This window comes from Eretmochelys imbricata, chromosome 1, assembly GCF_965152235.1.
Source record: "Eretmochelys imbricata isolate rEreImb1 chromosome 1, rEreImb1.hap1, whole genome shotgun sequence".
Classification (NCBI taxonomy): Eukaryota; Metazoa; Chordata; order Testudines; family Cheloniidae; genus Eretmochelys; species Eretmochelys imbricata.
In genome coordinates, this window is record NC_135572.1 from 225,878,401 (window position 1) to 225,901,542 (window position 23,142).

Consider the following 23,142-nt stretch of genomic DNA (forward strand, 5'->3'; position numbering starts at 1 on the left):
GTTACATGTTGCAAAACTGCATGAATATTTTCGAAATAAACTATTTCAGGAATGGGGGATAGTTCCTCTTTTCCATCCTCATTTTCTTCACTTTTTTATGTATATATTTGGGGGGGGGAGGGGGACTAGGGTGGAGTTGCTTTTATGTCTCATAATTATCTACTTCTGGTCTGAAACGAGCCATCACAAGACCGGTTGAAAACTTCCCCTTCCCTCCACTACCTTCTGTGTGGTATTTATCTCCAGGCTCTGGCTCTCAGCCTTGCCATCTCATCAGACATCATTAAGGCTCCTCATTTGTGTTTGACCAGCTCAGAATACAATTTGTTCTTCAGTAGAACGGTCCCCTATGCTGGTGGCTGCGTGTATTCCCTGGAGTCACTGGTGGGGACAGTGAGGTTCTGGGAGAGGCCATGGGCCCAACGGGGAAATCCAGCCCAGGAACTGCAGGTGAGAATGGGGATTTCATCTCACTTTGTAGGGCGGGATGGATTGAAATAAGGATTTGGGAAGGCAATGGAGAGGGAGTGATAGAGGAGAGAAGTTCTGGGGAAAGACCATACAGAACTGGGGGAACAATGGCTGGAAAGGATGAGATAGAGGGACAAAGAGAATGGAACCAGGAAGTAACAGGGCTGGAGAATGGCCCAAAGGAATTGGGGAAGGGATAATGAAATTATGAGAGAAAAGCAATCACCTTCTGTCCATTTCAATGATCGCACAGAAACAATGTCCAAGAAGGGGTGTCAACCTGACCCCATTAAATGAACCAGTTGAAACACATTTGGATGATTTCAACCATAAACATTTTCTCCCATTTCTACACTCTTACTGCTCATTACAATGCCAACCTCCGACCTTACTAGATGCTTTGAAGACTGGTCATGATTTTTTCACTGTAAACAACCCAATTTTTACCACTTGTATTTGTCTCCAACTTTGACTGACTTTTATAAACAATTCTATATAACAGGCTGAGCTGGACTTTCATTCCTTTGGGCAACTTAGGGCACTGACCTGTGAGTAACAGTCCAGGAAGAGAGAGACATATGTTACATATACACCGCAAATGAAGGGGTGATTGTAGGGCATGTAGACATGCCTGTGTGGACAATTGCAGCAGAGATGCAGCGGCATGGACCCCAGCAGAGGCTAGCAGTGCAAGTACCCACCCAGGGTCCCCAGTGGGCTTGTACTGGGATGGCTAGCCTGTGCTGAAGCCTACGCCACCCAGTCCTCGCTACCACTGTTACCTGCCCCAGCTAGATTAAAGCTAGCACAGGTATGCCTTCCGCACGCTGCAATCACATCTCCATTTGCGATGTAGACATACACATAGGAGGGAATATCTACACTTTGAGCTAGGGGTGTGAGTCCTAGCTCAAGGAGACATACCCACACTAGCTTTGTTTGAGCTAGTGTCCTAAAAATAGATTACCTGGAGCAGTGCAAGCAGCAAGTGGGGGTAGCTGCCATAAGTGTGTGTTCATTAGATATGCTAGGTATGTCATCAGGCACTCCTGCTGCACATGCCACCATGGCTACAGTCTACTTCTAGCACACTAGTTGATCAAAGCTAACACAGGTATGTATCCTAAAGCTGGGAATCACACCCCTAGCTCAAAGTGTAGACAGATCCCTAAACAGTAAGGAAAGGTGGATGGGGAGAGGAGAGAGAAGGGAGTACAGAGGATAAACAAAAGGGAAGTAGAGAAGATGGAGGTAGAAAGATGGGATAAACAGGGAGAGGTGGGCAGAGGTGGAGGAAGAGAATGCAATGAGAGAAAGGAGGAGTGGCTGGGGAGATAGAAGGAGATATATATGGGGAGAGGTTATGGGGAGAAAAGGAGGTGTGGGGGACCAAGCAATGGACGAGAGAAGGAATAAAGGGGAAAGAAGAGGAGAGACAAGTCTTGTGGGTAGAGAGAAAAAAAAGAAAGAGAAGAGTTGGGGGACCCTGCACTAACCCTAGCTCCTGTAACTGAGCCACTTTTAATTGCAGGCTTCTGGGTCCAGGTGTAATTCTCGGAAAATTCCTCACATCTGTCTCAGAACACTGTGTTGGAATCAGGAAAACAGGGGCTCTCCTGCAATTTTATCTTTGGGAAGGGTGTGTGATTCCTGCTCTTACCTTATGTATTTCAGGCCCCACAGAAGAGAGGAAACTCTGCCGCTGGCTGAGCCCCTGGGTCATTCTTGTTTGTGTTCTTGTCCTCAAGGCCTGTGTCATCTCCGGCTGCATGGGTGGGTTTTGAATTCTGTTTATTTGGCTTCATTGGAAAGAAAAAGTAAATGTATAAAACAAGAGGGGATTTTATTGCTCTCTTTGGGGTCTGTCCTCCCTGCTTCTTTCCTTTTTCCCATCTTACAAAAACAAAAAGGATCTTGAGTAAGATAGTGGCTGGTAAATTTAGAATCAGTAAAATGAAAGGCTTGTAAACTCAAGCTGTGGAACTGCCTGCTGCAGGGAATCAACCAAGTCTGGTGCCATTGCTGGATATAAAAAGGGCAGCATAATAAAGAGAAAGGTAAAAAACCCTCAGGCATTAGGAGATAAATGATCTCTATAGGGGCCAGAAAGAACCGTCCCTCCTTTCCCCCAACCTCAAAGTGGGACAGGTAGCTAGATATGGAGATATATTATTTTTATTTGAGGCATCTAACACCAATCTCTGCAAGAAGCCTGATGCAGGGCTAGATGGAACAATAGTCTGTTCCTCTACAGTTAATCCATTGCCCCATCCCACACTCTGCCTATTGACACAGAGAGAAAAGTTTCCCCTCCTGAGTAACCAGCACCACTCCCCACAGCACGCCTGTGTTTCTCGGTGGTTTCTGTCGCAAGTGTGATGAAGCCCATTATTATTTGTGTGCGGTCACTGGATCTCCCGCTGCCTTCGCTCACCCCTGCTGGCGGTGGGAACCTTTACAGTCTTGGCAGGAGACTGAAGGCCCCCCCAGGCTCCAGAGGAAAGGCAGCTATGTCAGGGGGGAGATTTCATTATTTTTCTGTCGCTGTTATTGGGCCTTTCCCTCCTGCTGTCTCAGACACAGCAGCATGGACTGAGGAGCCAGTGCAGCCAGGCCAGGCTCTCATACACTGCCGGGAGCTGGGCACAGGGGTGCTGTAGGTCATGGTCTGCAGGGTGTGGTGTGGGTCACTCAGGAGGATACACCTCCCTCCCTGTCTGACCCTCAAGTGCCAGGGGCTGCTGAAAGTGACACCTTTTGTGTAATATGTAAAAAATGCTGCTCCCTTGTGGAAATTAAAGAGCGGGCAATGTATTGCACATCAATAGCAGCGTTTAATCTGGTGTCCATGTCAAATCCCATCTCAGGCAGCTATACACTGTCTCCTGGAATCCCCCCGGCAGGTCCATTTGGGTTTTCACTTGATCTCTGCTGTCCTGACCTACTCTTTGTGTCATTAAACAGCTGCCACATTTCACCCCAGAGGCAGCTGATTTTCTGTGATTGGGGAAGCATCTACTGTAGATACAGTCAGTAAAGAGCTGGAGCTTCCTTCCAGAAGAAATTGACTGGAGGGAAACAAGTTGTTGTTAGTTTTGTCAGGTCTGTTGAGCCCGGGATTACTCAGTGTTGCCAACTCTCATTATTTATCACAAATCTCACAATATTTGCTGTTTTTCTTAAAGCCCCAGATCCTGGAGTCATGTGATTACGCAGGATCATAGCATAGCACTCATTTAAAAAATAAGTTTTTAGCCCTCCTGGTTTCAGAAAAAACTCAAAAACATGACCCTGAAAGGAGCAAAGCCCACAAGGCAAATCATAAGATCCCATAATTTATTATGTTATAAAATGTCATCATCTGGGGGGGAAGCGTTCTGATTCATGATGTTTGAGCACTTGGGGTTGGCTGTCGTGCGCTTTAAAGCAGTGGTTGGTGCCTCATTAGACAAGAACTAAGAGACAGCCTAGTCAATCCAAAGCTTCCCCCCACTCAATAACCAACTCTCACGACTTTATTATGAGCCTCACAACATTTGATTTGGATGTGGCTCGTGGGCCGTAGTTTGCCACCTCTGCTCTACATGCTCCTCCCAGTTCCCTGAGTGTTGGGGATTTAAGGGTAGCCTGGTTGATATACTCCTCTATAAAAGTCAGAGCAAATTTCTATGTTCTCTTTATCCAAAGAGGTGCATCCTGGGATTAATATTGGAGGATTGTTATGGCAGGAGTCACCAGATGGTGCTGTTATTCACAGTTTTACAAGTTCTTTTTTTGTCATGTAATCATTGTTCAGCTTTTGAAGAAATGATTTTCATAGAGTTTAAGGCCAAAATGGATCAACTAGTCTGACTTTCTGAATATCACAGGCCATTGAATTTCACTCAGTCATCCTGGTATTGAGACGAATGACTTGAGTTTGACTAAATCCTATCTCCCAGAAAAGCATCCAGTCTTGATTTAATGACATCAAGAGATGGAGAATCCACCTCTTTCCTTGGTTGTTTGTGCCAATGGTTAATCACCCTCTCTTAAAAACGGTGCCTTATTTCCAACTTAAATTTGCCCAGCTTTAATTTACAGTCACTGGTTCTTGTTCTGTATTTCTCCACTAGGTTAAAGAGCCCTTTAGTACCTGGTATTTTCTTTCTGCGACGATACTTAGACAGTATAATCAAGTCACCTCTTGATCTTCTTTTTGATAAGCTAAACAGATTGAGCTCCTAAAGTGTCTCTGTAAAGCTATTTTTGCACTTTTGAATAATTTTTATGGCTGCCCTCTGCAACCTCTTCAATTGATCAACATCCTTTATAAAATGTGGAACAAAAGAACTGGATGCAATATCTCTGAATTCGTCTTGCCAATTCTGTATATGTGGCATATTGGAAACTGTGTTAAAATTACAAGCCATCATTTTAAGTTATATGGGATTTCCTGGACCCAGAGCCGTCCCCTGGGTATGGCGAATTGGGGCAGCAGCTCTGAGCCCCGTGCTTTGGGGGGCTCCGCGCTTCAGTGTGCATGTGTTGTGCGGGGGGCACTAGACCAGCCCGGGGGGGTAGGATTAGGGGTTCGGGGGGCCAGGCCAGCCCAGGAGGGTTAGCGGGGGGCCTGGCATCAGCAGCGGGGGTCGGGCCTGCACTCACCGGCAGGAAGCATGCGTTTTATTTCTTTTTCTTGCTCCCCACCGCCGCACCAGCCGCCAGCATCCTAGCTCCGCTGGAACACGCTAGCGCCAGGCTGACCCCACCCATTGCCCTTCTGCCCCAGACCTCTCCCTTTTTCGGGACCCCTCAGCACAGGGGGCCCCCTTGCCCCTAGCACAAGTGCTACCCTGTGGCTGTCGATTGTCCCTCGCCCCCCAGCACTGGTGTTCCCTCCACACACCAGATTTAACCTGTAGAAAAAATGTTAAGGGGGGCCAATACAGGCTGATTTGTCCCAGGCTCCGTACCCCCTTTGGGATGGCCCTGCCTGGACCCATTTGCAGGCTGGGGAAGCCATGTGATCTAGGTCCCTTGTGGCGCTCTGCAAAAGAGCCAATCTGCGGTGCAGTGTGATGAGTTGTACCTTTCTGCCTTCAATCTGGTCTCTCTGTGTGTTTGGTTGTTGTGTGGCCCTATCATTGTTTACCAGTCAGCCAATCCTTGTGTCACCTGCAAATTTTATCACCAGTTCTTTCATATTTACTTCCAGATCATTGATGAAAATGTTGAATAGCATCAGGTCTAGTCCTGCTCCCTGTTGAACCCCACTAGAAACACCCCCCGCAATGGTAATTCTCCACTGACAACTTCTTTTTGAGATCTGCCAGTTCTTAATTCATTTAACATGTGCTTTATTGATGTAGTACAGTGCTAGTTGTTTAATTAACATGTCATGTGGTGCTAAAAAGCTTTGCAAAACTCTAAATATATCTACACAGTTACTTTTATCTGCCAAACTTATCTAACCAAAAATAAAATCAGATGTGTTTCACAAGACCTACTTTCCACAAAGCCATGTTCATTGGCATTAATTCTATTATTTTCCTTAATTCTTTATTGGGTGATGCCCATATCAATATTTCTAATATTTTTTCTGGGATCTATGTCAGGCTAACTGGCCCACAGTTACCCAGATGATACCACTTGTCCTTTTTGCATTGAATTGAATAGCACAACAGCACTCTTCCAGTCTTCTGGAATTTCCTTGGAATTCCAAGATTTACTAAAAATTAACACCAGTGGGCCAGAGAACTCCTCAGCCACCTCTTTTAGGACGTTTTGGTGCATGTTGTCTGGGCCTACTGATTTAAAAATGTTAATCCCTAGTAACTGTTGTTTAACATTCTCCTTAGTTACTAATGATCTGGAAAGTACATAATATTCATGTGATATGAATGCATCATCCTGCTTCTTTCCAATGCAGAACCAAAATATTTATTGAATATTTCTGCCTTTTCTGGAGAATTATTAACAATTTTACCATCTACACATAGTAATGGGCCTATACCGTTCTTAGGAATTCTTTTGTTCCTGATATACTTAAAAAACATTTCTTATTCTCCTAAGCCTTGTCAGCCATGGATTTTTCCCTGATGTCTTTAACTTCCCTTAACATTTTTCTATGTGCCATAACTTCTAATTTATACTGATTTCTATCTACTTCCCCTTTCTCCATTGGTTTTATATACATATTTTATTCTAATTCCTGTTTTCACTTGACCTCTTAACTGGAATGGGCTTTTAAGCAAAGTAGTTCTCTATCACAATTTCTGAATCATGGGTTTTTGGCCATCTAATAAATTCTCCTTAAAGAACTCCCAATTTGCATTCACAATTTTCTGTCTTCATTTTTCCTCCCAATCAATTTCACTCATAATCTTCCTCAGGTTTGGGAAATTAGGTCTTTTGAAGCAGAAAGTGTGTGTACACACACACACACACACACACTCATAACTGGTTGGGACTGTCTTAGGTTTGCCCACAAGGAATGTAACTGGGGCATGATCACTGGTCCCTAGACAACCACCAATTTTCAGTTCAGTGATAATTCATCTTCAGCTGTTCATGGTGCTGTCCAAAATGTGTTTGGTGCAATACCTTTTTTGTTAGAAAATGATCATCCATCATTTTTAGAAACTCTAATGAGGGTTACTACTGGCTTCCAAATTGAATTCTCCCCATAACAACACAATTTTTCTTTCCACAACTTTACAGGAAGGAGCAATTCATCCTGTTCCCTAGTTTGATTTGCTGGTCTGTAACTGACTCCCATCCGTACCTCCTCCTGGGTTTTGTTAGTTATCACATTGATCCATATACATTGACGATCTTGTGGTTTTGAGTTATTAATAACTCCAAAGCAGGTAATAGTATCTTTAATGTAGAGTGCCACTGTCAAATTCTAGGGTTCAGTCCAAACCAGTGGTGGGTTGTGTCAGCACTTGTCCTGCAACCCTGGGTGCCTTTCAATGCTTTGCAGCTGTAGCTCACAGCCTAGGATACTCACAGCCAGCCTGCAAGTATGCAGATCACCCTGAGTGTCTGTGTTCAGCCATCCCTGGTTCAGCAGCTCTGACTCCAGCAGCCTTTCTACAGCCCCATAGCCACCCTCCAACTTCCACCAGCCTTGGTTACTACTTGCAGGGTGACTCTAACACACCCCCATCCCAAATTTTTCCTGATCCTGTGTGCCCTGAAGTGTCCTGCTCTTTCTTGGATAACTCAGGAAAATAATGTTTGTTTGATCATTTAAAGAGACAAAGGTACATTACAGCTTATTAACTTAACTGGGATAAATACACCTTCCCCTCAAACACAGCACAGAGTTGGTTTATAATAAACACAAAACAAATGTATTCACAATAAGACATAGGTTAAGTGATGCTAAGCAAAAGGAATAAAGTTAAAAAAGATCCCAAATGAATAAAAATGAAAACACATATCTAAAAATCTAAAACTTAATATAGCAAGGTACAATCTTTACCTAAGCAGCTATCTCACCTATATTCAGTTCCCAGAGACTTCAAACCCACCCCGCCTTGGTTGAAGGATCCACCTTTCTTGGCTTGCAAGAGCCCCAGGCCCTTGTATCTGTCCAGTGATCAATGCCAAAGATAATTTCTGTCCTGGCTTATATCTTCCAAAGTTCAACAACCTTGTTTCAAGAGGCAGGAAGACCTTTTGCTGTTCTTCCCTTCTTGTGGACTTCCCATTCCCCCGCTGATTTTCTGTGTAAGTGGGGATTCCATTATTTTGGGTCACACTTTGGTTATTTTCATTGGGGACAGGTAGATAACTGTGACATTCCATCCTGTCTGGGAGAGACCTGTTTCTTCCTTTGTTTGGACACACACTTTAAAGCATGAAATCAATGAGTATTCATAATCCCTTATGTTCTGCTAATACAGACATTGCACGTTGATATCAATCACTAGTGTGTCATAGGCTTTCATAAAATATCTCAATCAATAGACTTTCATAATACAGTAATATTATACCCAATCAGTTGATACATTGCTTATCATTTGAGGTTCAGGTCCCTTGTCTTTATAGCTCAGATAAAGTTTCTCTTCCCCGCTTGTTAGCTTGATAGCTTTGTTTATCTAATATGAAAATAGACCTTCATTGTCTCTGCCTGATGACCAGGCTGGTCAGAGAAGCAAACACATTCCTTTGTCTAGGGCAGACCTGTTTACTAAATCCCTCTTACATGCCTGGTTTATATACATTTTAGATATAATTCCAGCCTATCTATTCATAACTTTTAATACACACCATATACTTACATCATCCAAGACAATTAATGATTGGTGAATTATTAGTTTTCCAATGACATGTTATGTGACACCTATTAGACACAGATTATGACATCAGTGAACTGGGGTACACTGAACTGCTCAGGCCAGCTGAAACTTATTACCTGTTACCAATGAGCCCCTTGCCCTCTGGCATTGGGACGCTGTGAGTGTCACAGCCACCCACCATCTTTCTTACCCACTTGATCCTTCTAAACAGGTGATAACTAGTAGTTTTAACATTCCAGGCATGTGAAGCCTCCCATCAGGTTTCAGTAGTGCCAATTATATCAAATTTCTTCTCATCAGTGAGATTTTCCAGATCCTCTTGTACATAACCCAGGCTCCTGGCACTGGTACATATGCAATTGAAAAAAACACTTCTCTTCACATTTTTTGCTTCCTCCGTTCAAGAAGTTCCCAACACCTTGACTTTAAGTTAGATGTTTAAACATTTGTACTGTGTTCGCCCCCTCAGAAACCTCCCCCATGTGTTGTTAGTTTTACACCCTCCTGACTGCCAGCTAGTCTCCAACCCAGAAGATTAGCCTCTCCATCACCTGTGAGATGTAGCCCATCCTGTTCGTACAGCCCCTTCTCTCCTTAGAATGTGTCCAATGTTTCACAACACCCAAAGTTTCAGCTTCACACCGGTCTCATAGCCAGTGGTTCACCTCCAGTATGCTCTGCCTTCCTGTGCTTGTGGGACTGATGGGATCTGTACCAAGGTTAGTTCTGGGATGCAGGTTCTTTTGGGGGCACTGTGGCAAACAGCAAGAGTTTTCTCTCTTCCTTAATCTGTGCACCTAGACTCAATTCCTGGGGCAGAGCTGCTTCCTGGGACATGATGTTGGTGTTTGCCCTGGGAGCTCTGGAAGAGGTGATTTCCTGAAGTAGTGTACACATGTAAATAGGCTAAGAAAATACCCAGATTCAACAACACTGAAGGCCCCAACACCTGCTACTGCTCAGCAAGGCATGACGATGTTAATGAGCTGTTTCCTGGCCACACCAACGTCAACCCGCCCCATGTGGGTCAGACACTGCTCTTGTTTGCCTTGTTGACCAAGATTGTCTTGCACCAGTCAGTCAGTAGAACTGTTTACCACTGGCAGCAGAGAACATAAGAGCATAAGAATCGCCCTATTGGGTCAGACTAAAGGTCCATCTAGCCCAGTATCCTGTCTTCCGACAGCGGTCAGTGCCAGGTGCCCCAGAGGGAATGAACAGATCAGGTGATCATCAAGTGATCCATCTCCTGTCACTCATTCCCAGCTTCTGGCAAACAGAGGTTAGGGACACCATTCCTACCCACCCTGGCTAATAGCCATTGATGGACCTATCCTCCATGAATGTATTTAGTTCTTTTTGAACCCTGTTATGGTCTTGGCCTTCACAACATCCTCTGACACAGGTTGACTGTGCGTCATGTGAAGAAATACTTTCTTTTATTTGTTTTAAACCTGCTGCCTATTAATTTCATTTGGTGACCCCTAGTTCTTGTGTTATGAGAAGGAGTAAACAACACTTCCTTATCTACTTTCTCTACACCAATCATGATTTTATAGACCTCAATCATATCTCTCCTTAGCTGTCTCTTTTCCAAGATGAAAAGTCCCAGTCTTATTAATCTCTCCTCGTACGGAAGCTGTTCCATACCTCTAACCATTTTTGTTGCCCTTTTCTGAACCTTTTCCAATTCCAAGATACCTTTTTTTTAGATGGAGCGACCACATCTGCACACAGTGTTCAAGATGTGGGCATACCATGGATTTATATAGAGGCAACATGATATTTTCTGTCCTATTATCCATCCCCTTCTTAATTATTCCCAGCATTCTGTTCACTTTTTTGACTGCCACTGCACATTGAGTGCATGTTTTCAGAGAACTATCCATGACTCCTAGATCTCTTTCTTGAGTGGTAACAGCTAATTTAGACCCCGTCATTGTATATGTATAGTTGGGATTATGCTTTCCAATGTGCATTACTTTGCATTTATCAACATTAAATTTCATCTGCCATTTGTTGCCCAGTCACCCAGTTTTGAAAGATCCTTTTGTAGCTCTTCGCAGTCTGCCTGGGTCTTAACTATCTTTAGTAATTTTGTATCATCTGCAAATTTTGCCACCTCACTATTTACCCCTTTTTCCAGATCATTTATGAATATGTTGAATAGGACTGGTCCCAGAACAGACCTCTGGGGGACACCACTATTTACCTCTTTCCATTCTGAAAACTGACCATTTATACCTACTCTTTGTTTCCTATCTTTTAACCAGTTACCAATCCATGAGAGCACCTTCCCTCTTATCCCATGTCAGCTTACATTGTTTAAGAGCCTTTGGTGAGGGACCTTGTCAAAGGCTTTCTGAAAATCTAAGTACACTATATCCACTGGATTCCCTTGGTCCACTTGCTTGTTTACCCCCTCAAAGAATTCTAATAGATTGGTGAGGCATGATTTCCCTTTACTAAAACCATGTTGACTCTTCCTCAACAAATTATGTTCATCTATATGTCTGACAATATTGTTCTTTATTATCATTTCAACCAGTTTGCCTGGTACTGAAGTCAGCTTTACAGGCCTGTAATTGCCGGGATCACCTCTGGATCCCTTTTTAAAAATTGGCATCACATTAGCTATCCTCCAGTCATCTGGTACGGAAGCTGATTTAAATGATAGGTTACAGGCTACAGTTAGTAGTTCTGCAATTCCACATTAGAGGTTCTTCAGAACTTCTTGGGTGAATATCATCTGGTCCTGGTGACTTATTGCTGTTTAATTTATCAATTTGTTCCAAAACCTCCTCTAATGATACCTCAATCTGGGACAGTTCCTCAGATCTGTCACCTAAAAAGAATGGCTCAGGTTTGGAAATCTCCCTCACATCCTCAGTCATAAAGACTGATACAAAGAATTCATTTAGTTTCTCCGCAATGGCCTTATCGTCCTTGAGTGCTCCTTGAGTGCTCATTGTCCAGTGGCCCCACTGGTTGTTTAACGGGCTTCCTGCTTCTGATGTACTTTTTAAAAAAATTGCTATTATTTTTTGAGTCTTTGGCTAACTGTTCCTCAAATTCTTTTCTGATCTTCCTAATTGTATTTTTACACTTCATTTTCCACTGTTTATGCTCCTTTCTATTTTCCTCACGAGGATTTAGCTTCCAATTTTTAAAGGATGCCTTTTTGCCTCTCACTGCTTCTTTTACTGTGTTGTTTAGCCAGAGTGGCTCTTTTTTGGATCTCTTACTATGTTTTTTAAATTGGGGTATACATTTAAATTGAGCCTCTATTATGGTGTCTTTAAAAAGTTTCCAGGCAGCTTGCAGAGATTTCACTTTTGGCACTGCACCCTTTAATTTCTGTTTAACTAACCTCCTCATTTTTGTGTAGTTCCCCTTTCTGAAATTAAATGCTACAGTGTTGGGCCGCTGTGGTGTTTTTCCTGTCACAGAGATATTAAATTTAATTATATTATAGTCACTATTACCTAGTGGTCCAGCTATATTCACCTCTTGGATCAGATCCTGTGCTCCACTTAGGACTAAATCAAGAATTGCCTCTTCTCTGGTGGATTCCAGGACCAGCTGCTCCAAGAAGCAGCCATTTAAGGTGTCAAGAAACTTTATCTCTGCATCCCGTCCTGAGGTGACATGTACCCGGTCAACATGGTGATAATTGAAATCCCCTATTATTATTATTATTATTATTATTATTATTATTATTATTATTATTATTGAGTTTTTTATTTTAATAGCCGCTCTAATCTCCCATTCACAGTCACTATCACCACCCTGGTCAGGTGGTGATATATCCCTACTGCTATATTCTTATTATTAGAGCAGGGAATTTCTATCCATAGAGATTCTATGGTACAGTTTGATTCATTTACAATTTTTACTTCATTTGATTCTACGCTTTCTTTCACATATGCCAATCCCCCACCAGCATGACCTATTCTGTCTTTCCAATATATTTTGTACCCTGGTATTACTGTATCCCACTGATTATCCTCATTCCACCAAGTTTCTGTGATGCCTATTATAACAATATGCTCATTTAATATGAGGCACTCTAGTTCACCCATTTTATTATTTAGACTTCTAGCATTGGTATACAAGCACTTTAAAAACTTGTCTCCTTTTAGCTGTCTGCCATTACATGATGTAACTGAATGCGACTTTTTTTCATTTGACTGTTTCTGATCAGACCCTGCCTGTATTTTATCATTTTCCATCCTCTCGTCCTCACTAGGACATAGAGATTCTCTATTAATAGGTCCTTCCCAAGGGATGTCTGAACCACATGCTCCTCCACACCAGTCGGCTTTCCCCCAGCCCTTAGTTTAAAAACTGCTCTATGACCTTTTAAATGTTAAGTGCCAGCAATCTGGTTCCATTTTGTTTTAAGTGGAGTGCATCCTTCCTGTCTAGGCTCCCCCTTTCCCAAAAGTTTCCCCAGTTCCTAATAAATCTAAACCCCTCCTCCCTACACCATCATCTCATCCATGCATTGAGACTCTACAGTTCTTGCTGTCTAACTGGCCCTGCGTGTGGAACTGGGAGCATCTCAGAGAATGGTACCATGGAGGTCCTGGACTTCAATCTCTTACCTAGCAGCCAAAATTTGGCCTCCAGGACCTCTCTCCTATTCTTCCCTATGTCATTGGTACCTACATGTACCACAACCACTGGCTTCTCCCCAGCACTACACATAAGTCTATCTAGATGTCTCGAGAGATCCGCAACCTTCACACCAGGCAAGAAAGTCACCATGCAGTTCTCCCGGTCATGGAAAACCCAACTATCTATGCTTCTAATGATTGACTTGCCTATTACTAATACCTGCCTCTTTCTAATAGCTGGAGTTCCCTCCCCCGGAGAGGTATCCTCAGTGGGACAGGATACCACAACATCAACTGGAAGGAGGGTCCCAACTATGGGATTGTTTCCCTCTTCTCCAATTAGATGCTCTCCTTCCCTGGGACCTTCATCCTCCTCAACAGCACAGAGGTTGTCAGACTGCGGGGGGAACCATTCTATTGTGTCCTGGAAAGTCTTATCTATGTACCTCTCTGTCTCCCTCAGCTCCTCCAGTTCAGCCTCTCTGGCCTTCAAAACCTGTACACAGTCTCTGAGGTCCAGGAGCTCCTTGCACCGAATGCTCACATATGCCATCTGCCCATAGGGCAGGTAATCATACATGCAGCATTGGGTGCAATAAACTGAGTAGCCCCCACTCTGTTGCTGGACCTCTGCCTGCATTCTCTTTTTACTCCTGCAGCTGGTTCCTTTTGATGTTGTTTTGTTTATATCAATGGGGTGGTTTGGCTTTTAAGTTTAAAGAATGTTGCATTCTAGCCTCCGGCTCTCCCACTGAAGGAATGCCGCCCCCCGCCCCCCCACTCTCCCAGATGAAGGAAGCTGAGCTACCCTATTCTCTCCTATGGGAGATTGTTTGGGTATGTATGAAAATAAAGCAAACCCAAGTAGGAGCAACCATGCTGTGACAGTTCTTGGCCAGGAGATGGAGAAGAAATCAGGTTGTATGTGGGAGCAAGAGGAGGGAAATATTGTATCCATTCTCTTTTTTTCTCTCCTTTACCAGTCACTTTCCTCATGGGAAATCCAAGCTGTGAAATGCACAAGGCCCTGCCCCAGGGTTCTGCAGAGTGGCACTGTGTCGTGGGGAGAGATGAAGGGAAAGGTCAGTGACACCGAAAGAGAAAGGAAATCACCCCTATGTCAGCGTTCTGGGCTAGTGGCCTGATTCACACCGAGGTCTGGACTGACAGAAAACAGTGACAATGGGCTGCAGGGATTCACCCCTGAGGAGAAAATGAAGTCTGTACAGAGGGGTTAAGTGAGGGCTAAGGAGAGAAATAGCAATGTTCTTCAAGCACAGGCAGGGTGTAAACAAGTAGGATGCGGAGGGGTTAATTGAGAATGGTCAGAGAAAGGAGGTATAATGGGAGAAAAAGAAGAGCAATTCAGGTTGAGGAAATATTCTCTAACACTAACATTCCCATATCCATTAGACTATGGATGTCTTCCCAAGCGAAGGGGTGGAAACTGTATTAACTGAGTCATTTTTGGCTTTGTCCAGTTGAGAATTTAAAGGTATGTGGTTAGAACATGTCAGCTAACATGTTAGTCTACCTTGCCTTGTCCACATTGGGCTTACTGACCATGTTAGCTAACGTCTTCTAACAATACATCAACCCCTTCAGAGTAAACTGGAAGGAACAATTCAACATTGTCCATAGACAATGGCAAAGATGTCGCTAGTAGGGATTTTCCATCTCTAATTATTATGATTCCTTCTCCTTGGATTTCTCTTCCCTCACAGGGCGAGTCTGGACATGCTGCCCCTTGGGCTGGGAGCCCTTTCAGGCCAGCTGCTACTACTTCTCTAAAGACATCATGAACTGGGATGACAGTGAGAGGAACTGCACAGGGATGGGCTCCCACCTGGTCGTAATCAACACGGGAACTGAGCAGGTATCTTTGCTGGGGGTCAGACTCTATTGGGAATTCAGTGCCCAGCCCTAGAGGAGACCTTCACACACACACACACACACACCTGCTCTTGAGTTTGAGTGAGTAGTTCTGGCTCCAGGGTCATTCAGTCATGGGCTTCCTTAGCCATCAACACCTCCAGCACCAGACTCACAGTCCCCAGAGATTCCTGCCTGGCTGCTACTGTCTGCTCAGTAACTGAATCTAGTGAAATTTAAATTGATTTTTTTTATCCAGGATTTCATTTCCAATTATGTAAAAAGAACAGTTATTGGAATCAAAGTGGAGAATTACTATATTGGTCTGGCTCAACAGAAGAAAGGCCAGTGGCACTGGCTGGATCTGACTCCATATAACAAGACAGCAGTGTGAGTACCTTTTGGGGTAAAGACTGTCCAGCAGATTCACATACAGTATAGTGGTTATGTGTGTGTCTCAGAGAGAGATCTCTGTCACCTACTGGAGCTAAATGTTTCTGGTCCAGCAAAGGGAAAGTTTCTTAGGGCATCATGATGAGAAGCTACAAATCCATTTTAGGGAGGAAGGGGAATCTCTCTGGAGGATTCATAGGTTATCATTTCCACCACTCTTCCATCCTCACCAGTTACAACTCTTTCCCCTGGGTCACTCATAATGATATGTCTGACGTCTGACACATCAACTTCTCCGTCTTACAGGTTCTGGATACCTGGGGAACCAAACAACCTCAGTGTGGAGAAATGTGTTGCTGTAGATACATCCCAAAAGGAGAACATGAATTGGAATAACTTCCCTTGTATCATACCATCTCATCGAATTTGTGAAACTGCGGCAACAAGTATTTGATGAAAAAACCCCTCATGGATGTGAAATCAGAGAGCGAGCCCATCCCTCACCATGGGCAGCTCACAGAAAGATCAGATTGGAGGGTTTGTATCACTGTGAGTCCGGGGCTGTATAATATGCAGGAAGGTGGGGGTGGAAGTTACCGTGCTCAGTGGCATGAACTCACCACAAAAAAAATATTTTGAAAAAAAAATATAAACTTCTGAAAATGACTAAAGTGGAAAAACACCAGACTTCAGCCAAGCTCTGTTTATGATGTCATAAAACTCCCTGTGACATCACCCAACGAGTCCAGTGGAGAAGGTGGGTTGAGAACGGGAGAACCAGAGGATTTGCCTTAAAGTGTTGAAGGGAGAGTTGCTATTCACTGTATTAATTGAGCCAAGTGTTGCTAAATGTAATAACTTCCCTTGGGCCCAACACATCAGTCCCCAAGAATGTGTGTGCTGTGAATGGGAGAGTGTTTCATCATGTCCATGTTGCTCTGGTGGCTGCTGGGTTTAACAAGAGATTCAGCTTTCAGGAAAAAGATGCAGGAGTAAAGGACCAAATCTCAGAGCTCTTTGTTGTTCCAACCTCACTGGAAACATGTGTCTGTGCTTCCAGCTGGGACTGTTTAGAAGGCCAACCAGTTCATTATCCCTCTTCCAGATTTAACTTCTTTTGTGATGGAGCAGAACAATTTATACCCCAGAGCAGTGGTTCCCAAACTTGTTCCGCCGCTCGTGCAGGGAAAGCCCCTGGCGGGCCGGGCCGGTTTGTTTACCTGCCACATTGGCAGGTTCGGCCGATCGCGTCTCCCAGTGGCCGCAGTTCACTGCTCCAGACCGAGGGACGTACTGGCCACCGCTTCCAGCAGTTCCCATTGGCCTGGAGCAGTGAACTGCGGCCACTGGGAGCTGCGATCGGCCGAACCTGCAGACGCGACAGGTAAACAAACCGGCCCGGCCCGCCAGGGGCTTTCCCTGCACAAGCGGCAGAACAACTCTGGGAACCACTGCCCCAGAGAAAGGACAGGTTTTCAATCAAGAGACTGATCCGAGACCAAATCTCCTAGAAATGGAAAGGATCTATAAGCCCAGTTCTTTCCCACTGCCCTGGAGCTAGTGCTGGATTGTTGCTGGTCGTGGATTCTCCACATCTTTGTCTAATCCTAGTTTTGAATGGCAGGAGCAATGGCTCTCCCACTACTTCCTCTGAGACCACAGGTCTAGATCTCATTGTTGATGGGTTTTGAGGCAGAATGTCGGACGCTCTGTATAAAGTTCTCTTTGTATGTGTTTCACCTAGTGCTGTCCCATCTCCTACTGCTTACTTTTGACTCTTTCTGTGTACAATTCCCCTCCAGGAATTCCCTGCTTATTTCAGGACTGTGTCTACTATTGTGTTTATCTTAATAAAGTCAAGATGTAAACAACAGATTCTGATCCAGTTCATTCTGGGAAGCCCATTTCCTGAGAAACCAGCCCTGACCTCCCACAAAGTGCGAGAATCCCAGGGTGCTGGAATGAACTTTTACCCAGGGTCCTTGAGTCACACAGGGCAGGATAGCTCTCGGATCACATCAGGGTGTGTCTACTGTCATTTTCAAAACACAGAAGATAGTCTGGTTAATTCCTATGCCCTGAACCCCAACCTTCTGCAAAGTGACAGGACCACAGTGTGCTGGGATGAAATCTTACAGACAAAAGACCCTGATTCATTGGGGCAGCATTGTTAGCTGCCACCTTATTGCTGTTTCAGGATCTCCACACAGCTCTGATAATGCACCTGACTCCTGACCTTCAGCACAATCTGCTGTGTCAGTCAAGAGCTTCCCACACACAGCTCTGGCAGCGCACCCCAGTCCTTACCCACAGCGCTCCTGCTTCATTTGGAGGAAAAGACCAAATTCTATTTTAGTTTTGGTTTGTGGGCCAGGGTGTAAACACAGGACTATATACTCCCCACAGTGCACTGTGGCATGGCCCCCAAGGGCTGTTGAAGGTTTGCCCAGAGATCAAGGGAGTATACGACTTTAGTTACTATATAATTGTTATTCCTGATGATGATTATTTATGCAACATGTCCAGCCAGTGAATAGAGGAGCAGCCCAAATCTCTGTAAATGCCACAGCCTGGAACAGTTGTGATTAACAATTCATGTGATCAGTTTTAAATACATTTTTTTTACTACTGTAGGAAAAGCAAATATCTTGGTCGGGGAAGGTGCAGAAAGTGGGATGGATAGACCTCATCCTAGAGACAGAAAGCATTAACTCCTGTCTCATCCATTTCCCAGCAGTCACTGCAGGCTTGTCTCTTTTAGCACCTTCTCCAGTTCTTTGGGCAGAATGTGTGACAGTCCTAGGATTTGTTGTTAATGGGTTTAGAGGAGGAACATCTGATGCTCGTCTAAGGAGAGGTTTCAATATTTACTCAATAACTGTAAACCCCACGCCAGAGGACAAAGGATATGTCTACAGTGCGACCACATGGTGTAGTAGCAGCTCAGGTAGACGTACCTGAGCTAACTTTAATCTAGCTAGCTTGGGTCCCAGAGCAGTATGGTTTCAGTGCAGACTAGCCACCTGAGTTTGTACCAGGGTTCCAGGCGAGTTTGTATAGACCACACTAACCACAGACCACATGCTACCATGAGTTCTCAGCTCTAGTACCTGAGATAGTCAGATTTAAGATAGCTGGGTGTGAAGGTACAAGGGCACCATTCCTCTGGGGTCAGAGGCCTGCAGCTGTATGGCTAATTAGCCTCAACCACGTCATGTGGAAAAAGACCTGCAAACGTAACTGGTTGATCCTCATAAAAGGAGGAGCAGGAAATGGATGGGGGCTGCAACACCTACCACAGGCTGGAGCAACTGCTGGGAGGAGCAGCTCCAAGAAACAGATGGGAGACTGGGAAAAGTCCTGTTATTGCAAAGGCTCTGAGGTAAGAGCCAGGAACTTTCAGGTTGATGAACTCATGGGGAGGAGAGACAGACTTAGGAAAAGGAACATAACTGTGACACACTGTGCCCTTATGTTCACCACTTTTACAAGACTGTGATAAATTTTGTACCAGGTATGCCTTGTGCGGTAACATGTAAACTTCATAATCTACTGAACATTATTGTCCTAGTAAAATGTGTGTAGAAACATTGTATGTAAAATTATAAGATTTTACTGTATGACATTGCTGAGACACGCTCCAAGTTTAGAAAAGCAACCCAAACCAGTTCCTCAGGGACAAAGGGTTAGCCACCACCTCAGCCAGGTGTCAACATAATCAAGTGGATAATTACTGGGTTGAGCAGACATTCTTTGGCAGGAAGAAGGATGTGAGTGAGAAATTTACATTTTGGGATCCAACTGGGGGTCCACATCTAAAACAGACTTGCTGTCACCTGAACCCCAGCTGGAGATGATTCTCAAAGAAGAGAAATGCTTTATGAAGGGGGAATAGAGGACCCAAATCACCTCTCTCCCCTACTCACAGCATCAACAGCATTTGAAAGACAAAGGAAGCATCAGTGAACTGGGGCAGAGGTCCTGACTGAAGGAGTTCAGCCAGTAAAAGTATTTGGTAAGAAAAACCTTTGCTTTTCATTCATTTTAGCTTGTTAAGTTAGGTAGTAGTTTGTGTTTTACCTTTTATTTCTTTGTAACCAATTCTGACTTTTATACCTCATTATTTGTCATCACTTAAATCTATCTTTTTTTAGGTAGTAAACTTGTTTTATTGTTTTATCTAAACCACTGTGTATTTGAATTGAAGTGTTTGGAAACCTCCATTTGAGATAATGAAGATTTGTGCATATCATTTTCTATTAATGAAATGACGGATTTTCTATGAGCTTGTACTGCACAGAAGGAAAGAACTGGGCAGTAAAAGATGCACATTTTTGGGAATAAGTCTGGAGACCAGGAACTTGCTGGTCACTTGCCAGTGTAATTCAGGAGGGGCTTTCTAGAGTACTCATATAATTCAGCTGGGAGTGATTTTGCACACCAAAGGCTGTGTGTGAACAGGCCAGGAGTGGTTGTTCTCATAGCAAAGCAGCATGAAAGGCACCCCAGGTTGGAGGGTTGAGAGGACACAGCTGTTCAACTGTCCAGATTCTACCCTGGGGGATATCACAGTAACCTGTATAGACTTGGAGGATTGAGGCTGTGATCCTGTTTTTGTTAAGAAGGCTTGAAATAAAACCAACAGCAACTAATCTGGCTGGAAACTACCTTCCCTGGTGTGACCCGTGGTGCCTGGGTAGCCCTCACTGAAAATGCCAAGGTCAGGGCAGGCTGCAAAAGGGAGAAAAGATACTCCCAAAACTGATGGTTAACACTGAAGTTAAACTCACCAACCAGTCACAAACTTTATTTGTATTCCATCACACTAGTTATCAACAAGTTAAATAAAGAAATCATACAGCCCTCTTACTGCATTCCAGTTCTCTGGCTCCCAGTCATCACCTTGGTCCAGTGAGAAGTACAGTGAGAAGTTATTTAAAAAACTCTGCTCACTATACAAAATGTTCTTCTGAACCCTAAAGGGCCAGCCACATTGCCAGGTCAATATTAGATTAGATCTTACCCAAAATACCATGCTTCCAGCCAGTTTTAGTGTCTAAAACTATAGGTTTATTACAAAGAAAATGAAAGAACAAGAAGAGAGTTGTTAAATGGTAAAGCAATCAGATACATACAGAAACTTCAAAGTCCATATATCAGCTATTGGTGAATTGGTGACACCATGATCAGCTTCAGCAATGGAACCCAACAGACAGCAATATACAAGAAACCCACAGATCACTACACCTACCTTCATAGATCCAGTAACCACCCCAAACACACCAAGAAATCTGTTATCTACAGCCAGGGACTCAGACACCAGGGAATATGCTGGAATAAGAGTCTGTTCTGATCTGGTGGATCCAATCTCCCTCTCTTCCTCTGGTTAGTGCTTCAGCTTTGTTTACATCTGGTCAAAAAAATGTAGAAACATCTTCACTCAAAAATTTCAATAAACTTTTGAATTTTTAATCAGCATCAATCACTTTATGAGATGGTTTAAACCAGTAAAAAAAATTGAAACATTTTTACAAAAAAATGTCATCCACATTTTGAAAAACTGAATGTTTTTCACCAGCTCTAATTCTGTTATTCCTTTGGAACTCTACTGGGTGGAGGCCCTGAGGCCAACCCAGGACACGTTGGAGGGATTATATCTCCCAGCTGGCCTGGGAACACTTGGTAATCCCCAAGGAGGAACTGGAACCTGTTGCGGAGGAAAGGGAGGTCTAGTCCTCCCTACTCTCCATGCTGCCACCATGACCCTCACCAGGAAAAGTGGCATAAAGGAAAAAGAAGAAGAAGGGACACAGTTTCTGCATACAGAGTCTGTAAAGATTTTAAAAAGAACGAGGAGTACTTGTGGCACCTTAGAGACTAACAAATTTATAATTCAGCAAAAGAATTGGAATTAATTTGCAAACTGGACACCATTAAATTAGGCTTGAATAAAGACTGGGAGTGGATGGGTCATTACACTAAGTAAAACAATTTCCCCTTGCTTATTTTTCCCCTACTGTTACTCACACCTTCTTGTCAACTGTTGGAAATGAGTCATCCTGATTATCACTACAAAAGGTTTTTGTTTTTTTCTCCGGCTGATAATAGCTCACCTTAACTGATCGCTCTCATTATAGTGGGTATGACAATACCCATTTTTTCATGTTCTCTGTGTATATATATATATATCTTCCTACTGTATTTTCCATTGCATACATCCGATGAAGTGGGTTTTAGCCCACGAAACCTTATGCTCAAATACATTTGTTAGTCTCTAAGGTGCCACATTTCAGAGTAACAGCCGTGTTAGTCTGTATTCGCAAAAAGAAAAAGAGTACTTGTGGCACCTTAGAGACTAACCAATTTATTTGAGCATCAGCTTTCATGAGCTACAGCTCACTTCATCGGATGCATACTGTTGCATACAGCATGCATCCGATGAAGTGAGCTGTAGCTCATGAAAGCTGATGCTCAAATACATTGGTTAGTCTCCAAGGTGCCACAAGTACTCCTTTTCTTTTTAAGGTGCCACAAGTACTCTTCATTCTTTTTGCTGATACAGACTAACATGGCTACCACTCTGAAACCTGCAAAGATTTTGGGAGCACTGAAGATGAAAGAGGCTAGACAGGTTACTCCTGGGGGAATTCTGTCCCACTGCATGCACGCAAATTTCATAGGCCATGCATACTTTTAATTTTTTGCAGAAAATAGCTTCTGCTGAAAAGTTCCTGCAGTTCTGCCTTTTGCCCACCAGAGGGCACTGTGCAATAGAACACAGCAGCCCCTCATGGCCAGCCCCAGCTATGACAGGGAAGAGAAAGAGCCTGCCTTCTTCACAGCACCTGTTGGGCCAGGTGAGGAGACAGGGGCTGTGGGGAGACAGACAGCATGCAGCTGGTGAGGGGTCAGACAGCGGCTCACAGGGGTGAAAGTAAAATATAGTTCTTACCGGTACGGGTCCCACTCTCCTGCCTCTGGGAATGGGGGGGGTGGGGCAGCGGTGGAAGTAAGTTACATTTCTTACCCCTACAGTCCAAACACAAGCAACCCACCTCTCCTACATACTTCATGGATCCCTCCCATTGCATGACTTAGATATAGAAAATAAAGCTGCTATTACTACTACCAATACTGTCTGTAATAAAACTTTACCATTGGAATAAGCCTGAAAACTCACTGTCACATTTTTCTCCTTGTCCTCCCTCCTCCTCCTCCAGCCAGGCTGCTGACGCGGCTAGGCTCCGCATTCCCCCGAGCCCCGCACTCAGCAGGGGCTGCAGGGGCTGCCCTCTAGCTTGTAGCAGGGAGAAGAGGGACTGGCTCAGGGAGAAGCCTCCCCAGGTATCCTGCTGCCTCCATAAAAACAGTTTAAACTTAGCTGTTCGCTCCATGGTCTGAACCATGGGATTTGGGGCTATTTCTGGCATCCTTGTTAATTTCACTCAGGGTTCTTGCTGGGAGCGGGGGGGAGGGGGGGGTGTGAGACCAAGGCA

At 44.0% G+C, this 23,142-nt stretch overlaps 1 protein-coding gene across 2 annotated transcripts; it reads left to right on the forward strand.

The window, feature by feature from the left end:
• Positions 1 to 235: 235 nt before the first annotated feature.
• LOC144259215 (C-type lectin domain family 4 member E-like) lies at positions 236 to 19,605 on the forward strand. 2 transcript variants are annotated; one of them, XR_013344830.1, is made up of 7 exons: positions 236 to 450; positions 2,146 to 2,244; positions 14,365 to 14,463; positions 15,106 to 15,257; positions 15,513 to 15,643; positions 15,953 to 16,183; positions 19,575 to 19,605. XR_013344830.1 is itself a non-coding variant. In XM_077807402.1 (6 exons), the coding sequence occupies exons 1-6, from the start codon at positions 414 to 416 to the stop codon at positions 16,098 to 16,100; spliced, it is 666 nt and encodes a 221-aa protein (XP_077663528.1). In that variant the 5' UTR covers positions 236 to 413; the 3' UTR covers positions 16,101 to 16,802. The 2 variants fall into 2 exon arrangements, 1 of the variants encoding a protein (XP_077663528.1); XM_077807402.1 differs by lacking the exon at positions 19,575 to 19,605 and having other exon boundaries at positions 15,953 to 16,802.
• The last annotated feature ends 3,537 nt before the right edge of the window (positions 19,606 to 23,142 follow it).